General features: G+C 52.7%; 1 protein-coding gene across 1 annotated transcript in view; it reads right to left on the bottom strand.

The window, feature by feature from the left end:
* Positions 1 to 15,346, bottom strand: part of LOC133118917 (plexin-B2-like) — an 86,325-nt gene that overhangs the window by 23,017 nt on the left and 47,962 nt on the right. Inside the window, exons 2-15 of the mRNA XM_061229215.1 lie at positions 11,331 to 12,436; positions 7,874 to 8,062; positions 7,250 to 7,375; positions 6,544 to 6,644; positions 6,211 to 6,337; positions 5,611 to 5,767; positions 5,086 to 5,197; positions 4,188 to 4,299; positions 3,998 to 4,099; positions 3,756 to 3,851; positions 3,391 to 3,478; positions 2,364 to 2,527; positions 2,010 to 2,158; positions 1,489 to 1,600 (exon numbers count right to left, since the gene is read on the bottom strand). Of these exons, the coding sequence (XP_061085199.1) occupies positions 1,489 to 1,600; positions 2,010 to 2,158; positions 2,364 to 2,527; positions 3,391 to 3,478; positions 3,756 to 3,851; positions 3,998 to 4,099; positions 4,188 to 4,299; positions 5,086 to 5,197; positions 5,611 to 5,767; positions 6,211 to 6,337; positions 6,544 to 6,644; positions 7,250 to 7,375; positions 7,874 to 8,062; positions 11,331 to 12,434 (2,739 nt within the window). The 5' untranslated portion in view covers positions 12,435 to 12,436. The remainder of the gene's footprint in view (positions 1 to 1,488; positions 1,601 to 2,009; positions 2,159 to 2,363; positions 2,528 to 3,390; positions 3,479 to 3,755; positions 3,852 to 3,997; positions 4,100 to 4,187; positions 4,300 to 5,085; positions 5,198 to 5,610; positions 5,768 to 6,210; positions 6,338 to 6,543; positions 6,645 to 7,249; positions 7,376 to 7,873; positions 8,063 to 11,330; positions 12,437 to 15,346) is intronic.

The following is a 15,346-nucleotide window of genomic DNA, read 5'->3' as shown; positions in this document are numbered from 1 at the left end:
AAGGTCGGTGGTTCTAATCCCGGTGTAGCCACAATAACATCCGCACAGGCGTTGTGCCCTTGAGCAACTGGGCCCTTGAGCTCCTGGAGGACTGTCTCCTGCTTAGTCTAATCAACTGTACGTCTTTCTGGATAAGAGCATCTGCCAAGTGCCAATAATGTAATGATTCTAATCCTGGTGTAGCCACAATAAGATCCGCACAGCCATTGGGCCCTTGAGCAAGGCTCTTAACCCTGCATTGCTCCAGGGGAGGATTGTCTCCTGCTTAGTCTAATCAACTGTACGTCGCTCTGGATAAGAGTGTCTGCCAAATGTCAATAATGTAATGTACAAGATGTACCACTATTTCCCCAGAGCAAGCCATCCACAAGACTCTACACAAACTGCAGGGTATATTCAAGTACTAGTTCACAGATTAGCAAACGCTTCTATGTGCAATGTACTTTGGGAAAAGAGTCAGGGAGTCGCCTGATCTTTCTTTGCCCTCCCTAGTGCTTTGCATCTTTATCCGGAAGTGTTATCTTGGTGCTGTATTTGTTTACCTTATCTGTCGTCATCTTCTATGCCTTGCCTCTCGTCTGATGTACCATACCTACTGACCTAGCCTATATTTACCACGTGAACTAGATTAATGTTCATGGCTGTCGACAACAGACACTTTATGCAAATTGTAGCTTATCAGGCCTGTGTTCTATAGTTGTTACGATGAGCTTTGGTAAATGGTAAATGGCTGGCATTCATATAGCGCCTTTATCCAAAGTGCTGTACAATTAATGCTTCCCATTCACCCATTCCTACACGCAGTCATGCACCAGCGATTGGCTGACATGCGAGGCGCCGACCAGCTCGTCAGGAGCATTTAGGGGTTAGGCCGTGTGCTCAGGGACACTTTGACACGCCCAGGGCGAGATCAAACCGGCAACCCTCCGACAGCCAGAAGACCGCTCTTACCGCCTGAGCCAATGAGACGACCGCTCTTACCACCTGAGCCAATGAGACGACTGCTCTTACCACCTGAGCCAATGAGACAACCGCTCTTACCACCTGAGCTAATGAGACGACTGCTCCTACCACCTGAGCCAATGAGACGACTGCTCTTACCACCTGAGCCAATGAGACAACCGCTCTTACCGCCTGGGCCAATGAGACGACTGCTCTTACCGCCTGAGCCAATGAGACGACTGCTCTTACCGCCTGAGCCAATGAGACGACTGCTCTTACCGCCTGAGCCAATGAGACGACCCGCTCTTACCGCCTGAGCCAATGAGACGACTGCTCTTACCGCCTGAGCCAATGAGATGACTGCTCTTACCGCCTGAGCCAATGAGATGACTGCTCTTACCGCCTGAGCCAATGATATGACTGCTCTTACCACCTGAGCCAATGAGACGACTGCTCTTACCACCTGAGCCAGTGTCGCACTTGGGTACGTACTTACTGCACGTGGCTTTTGATAGAAGCGTTGCGAAACGAATGCGGTCTCCTTACCCTGTAGGTGAAGAGGACCGTGGAGGTCCCGCTCTTTCCCCCCTTCACCTCCACCTGCACCACCCCGGGGTCAGGGCTGAGGGTGTTAACCGGGCCCACTTCACACACCACGCTGGGAGAGAGGGAGAGAGGGAGAGAGAGAGAGAGAGAGAGAGAGAGAGAGAGAGAGATATTATCCTGTTTTTATATGTCATCATATTATAGTGTTATTTTCCTCTGTTCAACATGTTCCTTGCCATGCTTTGGCAATACAAATGCAAATTTGAATTTGAGAGACAGAGCGGGAGAGAGAAAGAGAAAGAGAGAGAGGGAGAGAGAGAAAGAGAGAGGGAGAGAGGGAGAGAGGGAGAGAGAGGGAGAGAGGGAGAGAGGGAGAGAGAGAGAGAGGGAGAGAGAGAGGGATAGAGAGGGAGAGAGAGAGAGACCTGTGACCTGTGACCACTGACCAGTGACCGCTCAGAGGAGAGCGTGTGATGGTTACGCACAGCCAGTGGTCCTTACGGGACCTAGCCGTGCCGTACCTGGTGGAGACAGAGTATCCGTCCAGCTTGTGGGCACAGGGGACCCCAGCCACCGTGATGTTCCTGATATCCTCCTTCTGGATGCCCAGGTTAGACCCTTTGATGGTCACTAAAATGCCCCCCTTCAGTGGGCCGAAGCTGGGGATGACCTGGTGAAAGAGGATTCGGGGGAGGGTTAGGACCAAGCGATTCGTTTAGCAACATGCAGTTCATTTTGCAGTGATAATTACTCAGGGACAATCGGGATTTCAGGGCTGAGAGACTCACCTGGGTGATTTCAGGGCTGAGAGACTCATCTGGGTGATTTCAGGGCTGAGAGACTCACCTGGGTGATTTCAGGGCCGAGAGACTCACCTGGGTGATTTTAGGGCTGGGGCACTCCTGGGCCTCGCCCTCAGAGCACAGTTGGTGGAAGACACAGGAGCTGGTTTTGTGGCACCACACGCAGTTATACTGGGCATCCGCATTCTTGCACAGGCTGCAATCTTCCCGGCCCAGAGAGCAGTTGTACAGGGTCACTGGGGGGGAAGGGGGCGGGGCGGGAAATCAGTGCGTACATTCGACAGGAAGTGGACATTTTACGAGACACACGGTCAACAGGAAGTGAACTTCTCAGGACACACTGAACAGATATTCAGTGGCTGTTCTGTAGTATGCAAAAAGCAAACAAGAAGTGGCTCAGGTACATGACTGGGACAGCCTGGAGCCTAGTGGCTAAGGTACATGACTGGGACAGCCTGTAGCCTAGTGGCTAAGGTACATGATTGGGGCAGCCTGTAGCTTAGTGGCTAAGGTAGATGACTGTAGCCTTGTGGCTCAGGTACATGACTGGGACAGCCTGTAGCCTAGCGGCTAAGGTACATGATTGGGGCAGCCTGTAGCCTAGTGGCTAAGGTAGATGACTGTAGCCTTGTGGCTCAGGTACATGACTGGGACAGCCTGTAGCCTAGAGGCTCAGGTACATGACTGGGACAGCCTGTAGCCTAGTGGCTAAGGTACATGACTGGGACAGCCTGTAGCCTAGTGGCTAAGGTACATGACTGGGACAGCCTGTAGCCTAGTGGCTAAGGTACATGACTGGGCCTCGGGAGGTTGGTGGTTGGGGTAGCCACGATAAGATCAGTACAGCTGCTGCACGCTTGAGAAAGGACCCAAACCCAGCATTGCTCCAGGGTCGATTCGTCTAATCAACTGTAAGTCGCTTTGGATAAAAACATCAGCTAAATACAAAATAGTCATTATTCATTATTATTATTATTATTATTATTATTATTATTATTATTACTATTATAGATCACAGACAACAAAATCTACTGAAAAACAAAACAACCTGAGCGTACTGCTTTTACCCCTCCCTTTCTCCCCCGGAGACGGACCCTACCCTGGAGCTTGCTGTCGATCCTCTTGCCGGTGTCCCTGTCCTTGACGGAGAAGAGCAGGTCCACCGTCTGGGCCTTTTCAGAGGTGAACTGGGGAAGAGCAGCGGACGAGAAAGAAGTCAAAATACAGTCCTGAAGACGCAGGGGAACAGGGCAGAGTGCGGGTGGGGGGGGGGTCAGGGGTTCGGTGGGAGGTCAGGGGTTCGGGGGTCAGTGGTTCAGTGGGAGGTCAGGGGTTCGGTGGGGAGGTCAGGGGTCCGTGGGGGGGTCAGGGGTTTGGTGGGGGGGTCAGGGGTTCGGTGGGGGGTCAGGGGTTCAGTGGGGCACTGGCCTGGCCTCCTACACAGGGAAGGTGTGCAATACTGACCTTGTACCCCTCAAACTCAAACCAAGAGCCGGCCTCCCTCACGATGACCTCGCCCTCGTGCTCCATCAGGGCTGTGCTGATGGTCAGCGCTCGACCCTGGAGGGGAAGGGCACAGGAGGGCGTGGGTCACGCAGCGGCAAAGCGGAAGGATGACCACAAAAGAAGCGCTAAAGGACCGTGTCAGGACCCAAAAGGACCGTGTCAGGACCCAAAAGGACCTCAGAAGGCGCTGGTGGTCTCACCTTGTAGAGCTCGAGATTGACTCCTGTGAAGTTGATGGGAGTTTTGACTCCCACCGGGATGAGGGTGGGTTTAGGCTCCTGGAAGCGGGGACAGCTCACGTTCTGGGGAGGGGAGGGGAAGGGGGCGTGAGATTTAGATTTTAAACAGGGGGGGGCGTGGGCGCGGGCCCAGAGGGCCAGACGGGCGTACCTGCTGGTGTGGGATGAAATTAGCGACCGCTGGGGAGGCCTCGCTGTCGGCACAGGTGTGGTGCTGAGTGTTCCACTGACAGCGCCACTCACTGGACACGCAGGACGAGCACCTGACGACACAAGCAAACCGGCCAATGAGGAGGCAGACACAAGCAAACCGGCCAATGAGGAGGCAGACACAAGCAAACCGGACAATGAGGAGGCAGACACAAGCAAACCGGCCAATGAGGAGGCAGACACAAGCAAATTAGCCAATGAGGAGGCAGACACAAGCAAACCAGCCAATGAGAAGGCAGACAAGCAAACTGGCCAATGAGGAGACCACAGGGGATTCTAGGTGTTCGGCGCAGAGCAAAACATTCCAACAACAAACTGAACAGCAAACCTGACACAAGTAAACCTGCCAATGAGGAGCCTGACACAAGCAAACCTGCCAATGAGCAGGCAGACAAACTGAAACGCCCTTTTTTGAACGTGAACGTCTTTCTCACGTCCCGCAACTTCTTCATTTTCTTTTGGAAAGGCCAAACAAGCCGCGTTCATTCCACACCATCTCCACAGCTGACACAAGAGTGCACAGATGGGAAGGCACTCTCCCCCAAAGCATGTGAGGAGGTGATTATTCGCTCTATGCAATTAAAATGGGATGAGCTCCACAAAATTACCTGTGCTATAACCAATGTGAAATAGTAAAAACAACCACCTTTCCTTCTGATTAATGAAAAGAAGAGTCAAGCGATTTCCTTGGCTTGGTTAAGAAGTGTGCCGTCGTGAAGCAACACACATTCAACGACACAAGTTGCAGTTGAGAGTAACGTTTTTTTAGTGTTCATTTCCCATTCGTCTTTCGTGCAAATTTGCTCCCCCGGGGTGTCGGCCATTTTGGCTCTACTCACGGGACATTCTCCACCATCATCGCCACGGCGCTGCAGTTGTAGAACTTGAACTCCCCGGCCGCCACCTCCACCGAACCGTCCACAAAGATCTTCACCGGCACGGCCACGTAATCTAGGGCCGGAGACGGAGAGGGTCACAACATTCCCAGCATGGAGGAGGCGCTGAGCGTAGCTCATGAGATACAATACAGGGGTTACACAAATTTATGCAAACGAGCATGTGAAATGCAAAATAAAACAGGGGAATTGGAAAAAGTCACAGTGCTTGAAGCATAGGGGAGACGTTGCAAATGTTATGTTACGTTCATTTACCAGACACTGTCGTTCAGAGGGGTGAAAAAAAAAAACGCATCCATCTGATTAATATGAATAACAGTGCCAGACCTGGACCAAACGTTCCCAGAATGCGCTAGCGCTAAGTCGGCTAACCGAGAACCCAAACACAAACTGTGAATGAAGTGCTCATGCCGGGCGGCCCCCCATTTTGTAACATGGGGGGCATATGGGGGGGGGAAGGGCGTTCACCTTGTTTGTCGGGAGTGCGCGGGATCTGGCTGGGATCCGGCAGAGAGCAGGAGATCTCTGACCCATTCATCAAGCCTTGGCTCTTGGCGTCGCCGAAGCGGCACTGCAGCCTGTCGGGCTCCGGGACGTTGGGGAGGAGGGGGACGCTCAGCACCACCTGTGCGGAGCGGAGACGCGCCAGCTCATCACCCTGTCTCACGCTCGACCCGCTCAGAAAGTTACCGGAATGTTCCGGCAACGTTGGCGCGAACGTCGCGTGAACGTGTCTGTGTGTTCGTGCCCAGGGGCTGCGAGAGACGTAGGCGGGTCCGTCAGCTGGAGACTGATGCGCAGTCAATACGGAGTGTCGATGAGGCAACCGTGAGAGGAGTTCAGGGTAGGCGCTCGATTAATTAGGACTGGCCGGAGCGAATGTGCCTTTCCTGCTCCAGGAGCTGAAGGTTAAATGAGTGCGGTGTGTGGGGGGTTTGTGTGGGTGTGTGCGTGTGTGTGTGTGGGGGGGGGTTGTGTGTGTGTGTGTGTGTGTGTGTGTGTGTGTGTGCGGGGGAGCGTGCGTGTGTGTGTGCGTGTGTGTGTGTGTGTGTGATGGGGCTGGTCTACCTCCTGGGTCTTCTTGCAGCTGATGCTGGGTGGGGTGAAGGACTGGATCTGCACACACTGCCCCCCCGGGCTCCACAGCCAGCCGTTCTGCACACTGGCCCCCTTGCAGGCCTGCTTCCGGCTGCATCTGCAAAGGGGGGGTTGTAGTCAGATTGCAGCACTTTGGGGGACTCAACATTGGGATATTTACTTTAATATTCAAACAGAACGGCAGAATGGGAGTAGACGGGCGGTTGTACAAGCAAGCTGCAAAACGCCAGCTCTGCAGTGGGTCTTCAGCCCAGCGTTCCTCTGGCCCCCCGGGCTGCGGTTCGACCCCCCTCCGGTGCTCACCTGCCCTCCAGCACACACCAGCCGCAGTACGGGTCCTTCAGCTCCACACAGGCTGCACAGGACGTCTGTTCCTCACACGCCTGCACCGGCACTCGACTGATCTGCCACCACACAGAGCCACATCACACTGTTACACTCAGCACATCACACTGTTACACTCAGCACATCACACTGTTACACTCAGCACATCACACTGTTACACTCACCACATCACACTGTTACACTCACCACGTCACTGTTACACTCAGCACATCACACTGTTACACTCAGCACGTCACACTGTTACACTCACCACATCACACTGTTACACTCACCACGTCACTGTTACACTCACCACATTACAGTTACACTCACCACGTCACTGTTACACTCACCACATTACAGTTACACTCACATAGTTACTCACCACATCACACTGTAACACTCACACACCGTTACACTAACACTGTTACACTGTAACACTCGCATACTGTTACACTAACACTGTTACACTGTTACACTGTAACACTCACACACTGTTACACTTGCACACTGTTACACTGCAACACTCACACACTGTTACACTCAGTTACACTGTTACACTCGCACACTCTCACACTGTAACACTCGCACACTGTTGCACACTGTAACACTGTAACACTGTAACACTGTAACACTGTAACACTGTAACACTGTAACACTCTGCAGTCCGAGCACGGAATCGCACCTTCCTGTTGGTGGTGATGTAAAGATGGTCGCCACTCGTGTCGAAGAAGAGGTTCTTGTTGACGGCCTTGCGCGCGCCGTCCCCGAGCCCTGGCCCGTACTCCTCGGGTTTGTCCGATAGATGCACCTGGAGGAGCACACAGACATGAGGGAGGAGCACACAGACATGAGGGAGCACACACAGACATGAGGGAGGAGCACACAGACATGAGGGAGGAGCACACAGACATGAGGGAGGAGCACACAGACATGAGGGAGCACACACAGACATGAGGGAGGAACACACACAGACATGAGGGAGGAGCACACAGACATGAGGGAGCACACACAGACATGAGGGAGGCGCACACAGACATGAGGGAGGCGCAAACACAGACATGAGGAAGGTGCAGGAGGAGGCGCTCATCATGCACAGACACGCATGGGGAGAGACAGTATTCGGAAGGAGAATGTGCAGATGTCAGTTCTAAGCTTAATTTCTTTTTTTTTTTGGCTTTCAGAAACTTTAAAAAACATTGAGTTTGAGTTCCATTGAGTTTCTCTTAACTCCTTATACATCTTTGAATTTTACTGCCTCCACACATTAATGACAATAGCCCCCCCCCCCTTTTCCCGTGCCTCTCACCCTGTACACCTCTCCCATGCTGGTGCCCAGAAAGGCCACGGTGTGTTCGTTCTCCTTGGCGACGGCCACAGCGGTCAGCAGGCCCTTCTTCTCGTACAGAACCTCGGCCTTCAGAGCGAAGTCGCTCTCACTGGCCAGGGGGTACGTCAGGAACTCCGCACCACACTTCTTTGTATTCACCAGTTCGGGCTGAGAGGCAAAGAAAGAAAGAAAGAAAGAAAGATAGCGGTCCGTTACTTCATGCTAACGTGCTACACAGGGACACGGTCGTTACCTCAGTAACCTTGTGCACAACATGCTAACGTGCTACACATGGACACGGTCATTACCGCAGTAACCTTGTGCACAACATGCTAATGTGCCACACAGGGACACGGTCATTACCGCAGTAACCTTGTGCACAACATGCTAACGTGCTACACAGGGACATAGCCATTACCTCAGTAACCTTGTGCACAACATGCTAACATGCTACACAGGGACATAGCCATTACCTCAATAACCTTGTGCACAACATGCTAACGTGTTACACAAGGACATAGCCATTACCTCAGTAATCTTGTGCACAACATGCTAACGTGCTACACAGAGACACAGTCATTACCTCAGAAACCTTGTGCACAACATGCGAACGTGCTACACAGGGACACGGTTGTTACCGCAGTAACCTTGCGCACAACATGCTAACGTGCTACACAGGAAGAACATTTTACCTCCTCAACAATTTTCTGAACAATAAATATGCCAACCGAGGTGGTCTTAACAATGGATTTATGGTAATTTATGGCGCCAGTGTGTCTTACAGATTGAACAGAACATAAATTGAAAAAAAAAATTTCAGGTTGCTTCTTTGCTCGGAAACGTATGTTTTACGACTGCCTGGGCAACCGTGTGACACATTTGAATACTAATGCTTACATTTAGGTTCACAGTACATTTCACGCAACAATTATGAAAGAACCGGCAAGTGTTAAACGTTCACGCTCAATTTGTTACCCACAGCATGAAAGGGAGCAAGTGGCAGACGAGCCATTTATTTAATAGAGTTACCAGTAAATGATGCCTAAATAACAGCAAAGCATCTCTCTTTCACAGGGAAAGCAAACAGCCGCTGGTTTCCAAAGTCAGTTTCGACGACCTTGCGGAGTGAAACTTCAGAGCTTGCCCAGTGACTCCTGGAATCTCATTACGGAGCTTTAAAAAAAGCAATTCTGGAATTGCGGATTTTCAAAGAGACACGCAATACATTAAAAATTACGATTTTTATATCTTCCGACAGGAGGCCGGGGGCGAGATAATATTATCCTTCGCAGTGTGCCCAAAGTTTTTAAACGTGTACAAATCCGGGTCAAACGTGCAAGTACTAGGTTCGGACGAGCATGAAAGGAAGCCGAACTGAAGTGGGAAAAGCAGGGTCTGGGTTTGAACGCACCAAACCTTTTACTGGGCCTTTGGGCTGTTCCACACACTTCAGACCTTTGGTGAAATACGTAATCGTTTCGGATTCAAATGGGATCGCTCCCCGCTGGCGGGAAAACGGGAAGGCCGTCACCAGCGAGTCGCTCTGGAACGTGTTAACGGCGGCGTCTGATCAGCCCGGCCTGGCGATCGATTGCAGGGCATGCCCTTGTCACGCCTGGTCGGGGGGAAAGACACAGGTGTCAAACTCCAGTCCTGGAGGGCCTTAGTGTCTGCTGGTTTTTGGGGTGTTCTGGGTTCATTCGAGTCATTGACTGGTTAAAGTATCCACACGCCTTGTTCTCAAGGCATTAATTGGCCTTAATTGGCAGCTGATTGAAAGGAAACCACAAAAACCCGCAGACACTGCGGCCCCCTGGGGATTCAGTTCGACACCCCTGGTGTAAGAGAACCGACGGATGACGGACAGGGAACGTGTCCACGTGCGCTCGTGTGAACACCGGTGACATTTTCCCCGACCGGCTCGCCGTCAGAAAGATTTCCGACTTTCTCGTTCGACGACGGTGTTGAAAACAGCCCCGAGAGCATTGGTTGTTTTTTTTTGGTCACAGAAAGGATCGAATTGCGCAATCTAGGAAGCGATCCTGGAAGCACCTCCTCCTTTTCGATTGGCCTTGTGAGGTCGGTTCGCGAAGCAGAGCGTCGTCTTAGTCGCCCCGCCCACCGTCTCAATCAGTCGTCCTGCCGAGGGCGAGATGTGATTCATGGGCGATCGTGAAGTGTGGTAGGCTCGTATGAAAACGGGTTAAAAAACACGGCCTTCACCTGAGTTTTAACAGGGACTGCTCACGACAGTTAGATCTAGTGCCGGCTAAACCCAGTCAGCACAAACTTTCTCACAATATTGCTGCCATGTTGTGATACGTTGTAGCACTGACAAAACTGACAAAAAAATCCTGTAATATTTCAAGCAGATTATGTGCCTGTAGGGTATGTAAAGGGACAGAACAAGCCTTTTCTTCACCAAATTACGAGAATAAAACAACGGGATGTTATTATGACCGTTATCGTTATTCTTATTATTAGGAGTGCGAACCTCAGGCTTCACCAAGACAGGATACGGTTTAGATTCACAAGGCAGCGGCCTGCTATTGCGATGGCAAGATCGCAAATTTTGCTCCAAAATGGTGACATTTTGTGTGTCAAAGAAAGATTCTACACTGCATTGATGTTTTTTGTGCCTTTCGTTCGACAGCCAGCTGGCCGCAATCCGCGCCCGGCAGGGCTGGGATTTCAACCAGACAGTCGGGCGCATTAGTACCCCGGTAATGTACCCCGGTAATGAACCCCCTCCCTGCGCCACCTGGGCTTATCTAATGGGAGCACCTGGTCAGCGAGATGCCTTCACCTGTTACCACGGACTTTCCCCTGAAAATTAACACCGCAATGCAGACCTACATCTGAAGTCAACTTCAGCATTCCTTTTAGATGGATATTTACCATACTGGGGAGAGAGGGAAAAAAAAAAAAAAGATATAATATATATATATTCCTATCCTCTATCAGACCTGGGTCACATACTTAATTACTTTCAATTCAAATGCTTTCCTGTGCTATTGATCTTATCTGGTGCGATTGATCTTGTCTGGTGTGATTGATCTTGTCTGGTGCAACTGAGCCAGCCAAGAGAACAGGACGGCACGGTTTGCGCCATTTTGAGCGGTATTTCATCGGTCGCAATACACCGGATGAGCCAAACCTCTCTGTGGCCCTCTTGCACTGGGCCTTTGGGCTGTTCCGCACACATCAGAGGAGCCCAAAGCAGAGGAAGCAGAGAAAAGGATGAGAATGCCAAACAATTACGCATCGGACCCAGGTCCGCGCGTTACTTTGACAAGGTTACGTACGTCTAGGTGTAAGTCAGCCGAGCCACCGGCAGGCGGGACTCCATGTTGGCTCAATGCAGATACAGACGTGCCTTTATTTCGCTTAGATACGACGCTGCCCTCCCGCTCTCGCCACGTTCCGGGTCACTTACGTTGGAAGACCCGCAGATGGGCTTCTGGCCGGTGTAGGGCGAGTAGACGGCCATTTTGTCGCCGATCTTCCCGCCGTAGCCGTAGCACGCCAGTATGATCTTGCGCATCTGCTCGTTGATGGCCTTCAGCGGGTACGCGCACACGGCCGAGTCGTCTTCTCCGCTGCTGAAGACGCCGAACAGGACCTTGTCGCCGGGCTCCGCCGTGCCGTTTTCCCAGGAGAGACGACGTGCCAGCACCTCTCCCGGCGCGGCCACGTAGGCGGCCTGCACCTTGTTGTACTTGTTGTCCCGCCCGCAGTTCAGCTGCAGCTCGATGTAGGAGTGGTACGGCAGGTCGATCTTGCACAGGCGCGACACAAAGGTGTAGTTGTGGATGTCCCCCACCACGTTCACGTTATCCTTGTTGGACTTCCTGCGGGAGAACAGGAAGTAGACGAAGAGGTCCTCGGCGAAGGCGAGCCGGAAATCGTGCTGGAAGCGGAGGGCGTAGCCGTTGCCCTGCACGGTTGGGGCGTCCACCACGTTCTCGAACACCACCCACTGCTTGTAGTCCTGCAGGATGCGCGTGCTGATGAGCTTGGGCGAGTCCACGTTGCCGTAGCCCTTCCCCACCAGGAACGTCGTCAGGTTGTCGAAGGAGGACATGACGCCCACCACCGACACGGCCTCCTCCACGCTGGCCACGAAGGTCCTCTCGCCGTTGCTGTCGTTGAAGTAGAGCAGCTGCTCCACGTTGCTGAGGTTGAGCAGCGAGCACAGGCCCCTGAAGAGGCTCCCGCACACCACCAGGGTGCCGTTGGCCGGGTTGACCAGCAGCAGCTTGTTGACGTTGTCCATGTCCTTGGCGTCCGGGCAGGGGCTGGAAGGGGTGCACTGGCGGTTGTCCCGGCGCGGCCCGGTGACCGCCGTGTGCTGGAGCCGCAGCCCCGCGTCTAGCTGGTGGACGGCGTTGACGGCTCCCAGGTACACGCGGCCGGTGCGCGGGTCCGGCAGGGCGTGGTTGATGGCCGAGCCGGCCGTGAACTCCACCGGGGGGGCCGCCGCGGGGAGCGCCGGGCGCAGGCACGACAAGAACAGGGCCGCCGCGAGCCACCTCGCCATGTCTGAGAGAGAGAGAGAGAGAGAGAGAGAGATGGTTAGGGAGGGTGAAAGAGTGAGAGATAGAGGGAGAGGGTTAGGGAGAGAGGGTTAGGGAGGGAGGGAGAGATAGAGGGAGAGAGGGGGGAAGAGGGTTAGGGAGGGAGGGAGGGAGGGAGAGATAGAGGGAGAGAGGGGGGAAGAGGGTTAGGGAGGGAGGGAGGGAGGGGGAGAGAGAGAGAAAGGGTTAGGGAGGGAAGGAGAGAGAGGGAGGGAGAGAGAGGTAGAGGGTTAGGGAGAGAGAGAGAGAGAGAGAGAGAGAGAGAGAGAGAGAGAGAGAGAGAGAGAGAGAGAGAGGGGGGTTAGGGAGGGTGAGAGAGAGAGAGGGAGAGGGAGAGAGGGAGGGAGGGAGAACATGGAAATGACCAGGACATGAGATAATATGTACCCATATTGATAAACATATATGCTGAATTTAAAACCAAAAGCTCCCATATGTAGGGGAACACAGGAAATGGATTAGACTTGCGGCACATGCCACAGCTGGCCGTAAACAGAGGGACAGCCAGTGAGCATATGTGGCATTCAACTTCACACACACCAAGGTCAATTCATACATTTCACAGTGACACAAACGTGGTGTCTCTCTTTGTTTTCAAAACATGCGCATGAGAACACATCGACACCTTTTTCAAATCGCACAAAGTCTCAAACGACTGAACCCCCACTGGTCAACAAGCAGCAAACTAACTTTGTCCAAGTAAAACAAAGAGATCCTCAGAGCTGTGTGAGAACGCTCACACACACACACACACACACAGCAGGTGGCAACACCACACCGAGCTGTTCTCTGGCCGATCCCCTCTTTAAACAGTCCACGGTTCGCATCAGTTGCTTATTAACTTAACCTCTGTTCCCCCTGGAGGAGCGGGATGCGGGGGGGGGGGGGTTGTAAGCCCGCCCTGGTTTCGGTTTCGCTTCCGATTAGCGCGCCAGCCTGCCGACATTCCTGGTTCCGCTGACGGCCTGGTTTCCCTGAGCGAGTGTGTGTGGACCTCTCCAATCAGCCGCTAAGCAGCTCTATTACCCCCGAGCCCTGCTTCCTCCCCCAACAGCCCCCTCCCCCACACCTCCCCCATTTCTTCACACCTTTCACTTCCCAACCAGAGAGCACACTCACACACACTCACACACACAAAACCCTCTCACACAAACAAACACAAAACCCTCTCACAGAAACACACAAACAGAAACAAACTCACTCGCAAGTATACACACAAAAATAGACAATTCTCACAAACACACCTAAAAACACAGGCATATAAACACACACACCATCTCTACCACACCACACAAATACAAACCACCACACGCACACACCCCTGCACTGACTCTGAATGCACCTACGACAGAGACGCACTCCCTCCGCACACCAACTCAGAGGTCAAAGGTCGCAGCTCCCCCTCTCCCTTTTCGGATGCTCAAGTGCAGACCGCAAGCTTTAACTCCGGGGTGAGCGCACACGCGCCTCCAGTACGGTGCGCAGGAATTACACCCCTCTAAAGTTTGCGTCACTGTCCACACACTTACGGAGCTCACCGTTTCAGGCAAGTGAATATCCGGACAGGAATACGGTAGGTGGCGTTATGACTGAAACGCCTTTCAGCTAGTGCCCGATACAAGGACAGGTGGGAGAATGGTGCGCGTGACAGAAAAACGGACCCGGTTTCTCCGCGTTTGTCAGCCTGACGTCACTCCGAATGACCCAGGGATGCGTTACCCAACACAACCGGCTCGTGGAAGGAGCAGCATTCACGAGAGCATATGCTACACGCTAATCACAGGGAGTGAATGGGGCAGAGATGCTACACGCTAATGACAGGGAGTGAATGAGGCAGAGATGCTACACGCTAATCACAGGGAGTGAATGGGGCAGAGATGCTACACGCTAATGACAGGGAGTGAATGAGGCAGAGATGCTACACGCTAATCACAGGGAGTGAATGGGGCAGAGATGCTACACGCTAATCACAGGGAGTGAATGAGGCAGAGACGCTACACGCTAATCACAGGGAGCGAACGCGCCAGAGGTGCTACACGCTAATCACAGGGAGTGAATGGGGCAGAGATGCTACACGCTAATCACAGGGAGTGAATGAGGCAGAGATGCTACACGCTAATCACAGGGAGCGAACGGGGCAGAGATGCTACACGCTAATCACAGGGAGCGAACGGGGCAGAGATGCTACACGCTAATCACAGGGAGCGAACGGGGCAGAAAACTCAGGTTCTGTGAACTCAACCACATTAAATTCCGCTTCAGGCCCGCCTCGGCGAACAACTTCATTGATAAACGGTGCCACGCTTCCAATTAACAATTCATGAACAGAGAGGGTAATCTATTACGCACCTTATGGGTTGAAAAGATTTAACTTCGGCTGTATTTACGCTGATGAGCCGCGAGCGGGTTTGAGCAAAGCGGCAGAGGGCCAACAGCAGTCGCTCTCGCACCACCGAGACAACGACCAACCTTCCCGCAATTCAGGATCCTGTCCACTCTTCTGGGAGCATCTTAAGGCGGCCTGTAGCGTAGCGGCTAAGGTACATGACTGGGACACACAAGGGCGGTGGTTTAATCCCCGGTGTAGCCACAATAAGATCCGCACAGCCGTTGGGCCCTTGAGCAAGGCCCTTAACCCTGCATTGCTCCAGGGGAGGATTGTCTCCTGCTTAGTCTAATCAACTGTACGTCGCTCTGGATAAGAGCGCCATTAATGTAAATCTTTTTTTACCGAATAACAGTCAAATACGGAATTGTTTTGGTTTCGAATTTGGATTCTACACTTTACTCAGCTTTGTCTGGTGAATTGGAACCAACGACATATTCTCAAAAGGAGCAAACCCCGCCTATCTGGTCCTCTTGGTTGGCTCAATTG

Source organism: Conger conger, chromosome 19 (genome assembly GCF_963514075.1).
Source record: "Conger conger chromosome 19, fConCon1.1, whole genome shotgun sequence".
NCBI lineage: Eukaryota > Metazoa > Chordata > Actinopteri > Anguilliformes > Congridae > Conger > Conger conger.
This window is presented reverse-complemented; position numbering and strand designations above follow the sequence as displayed.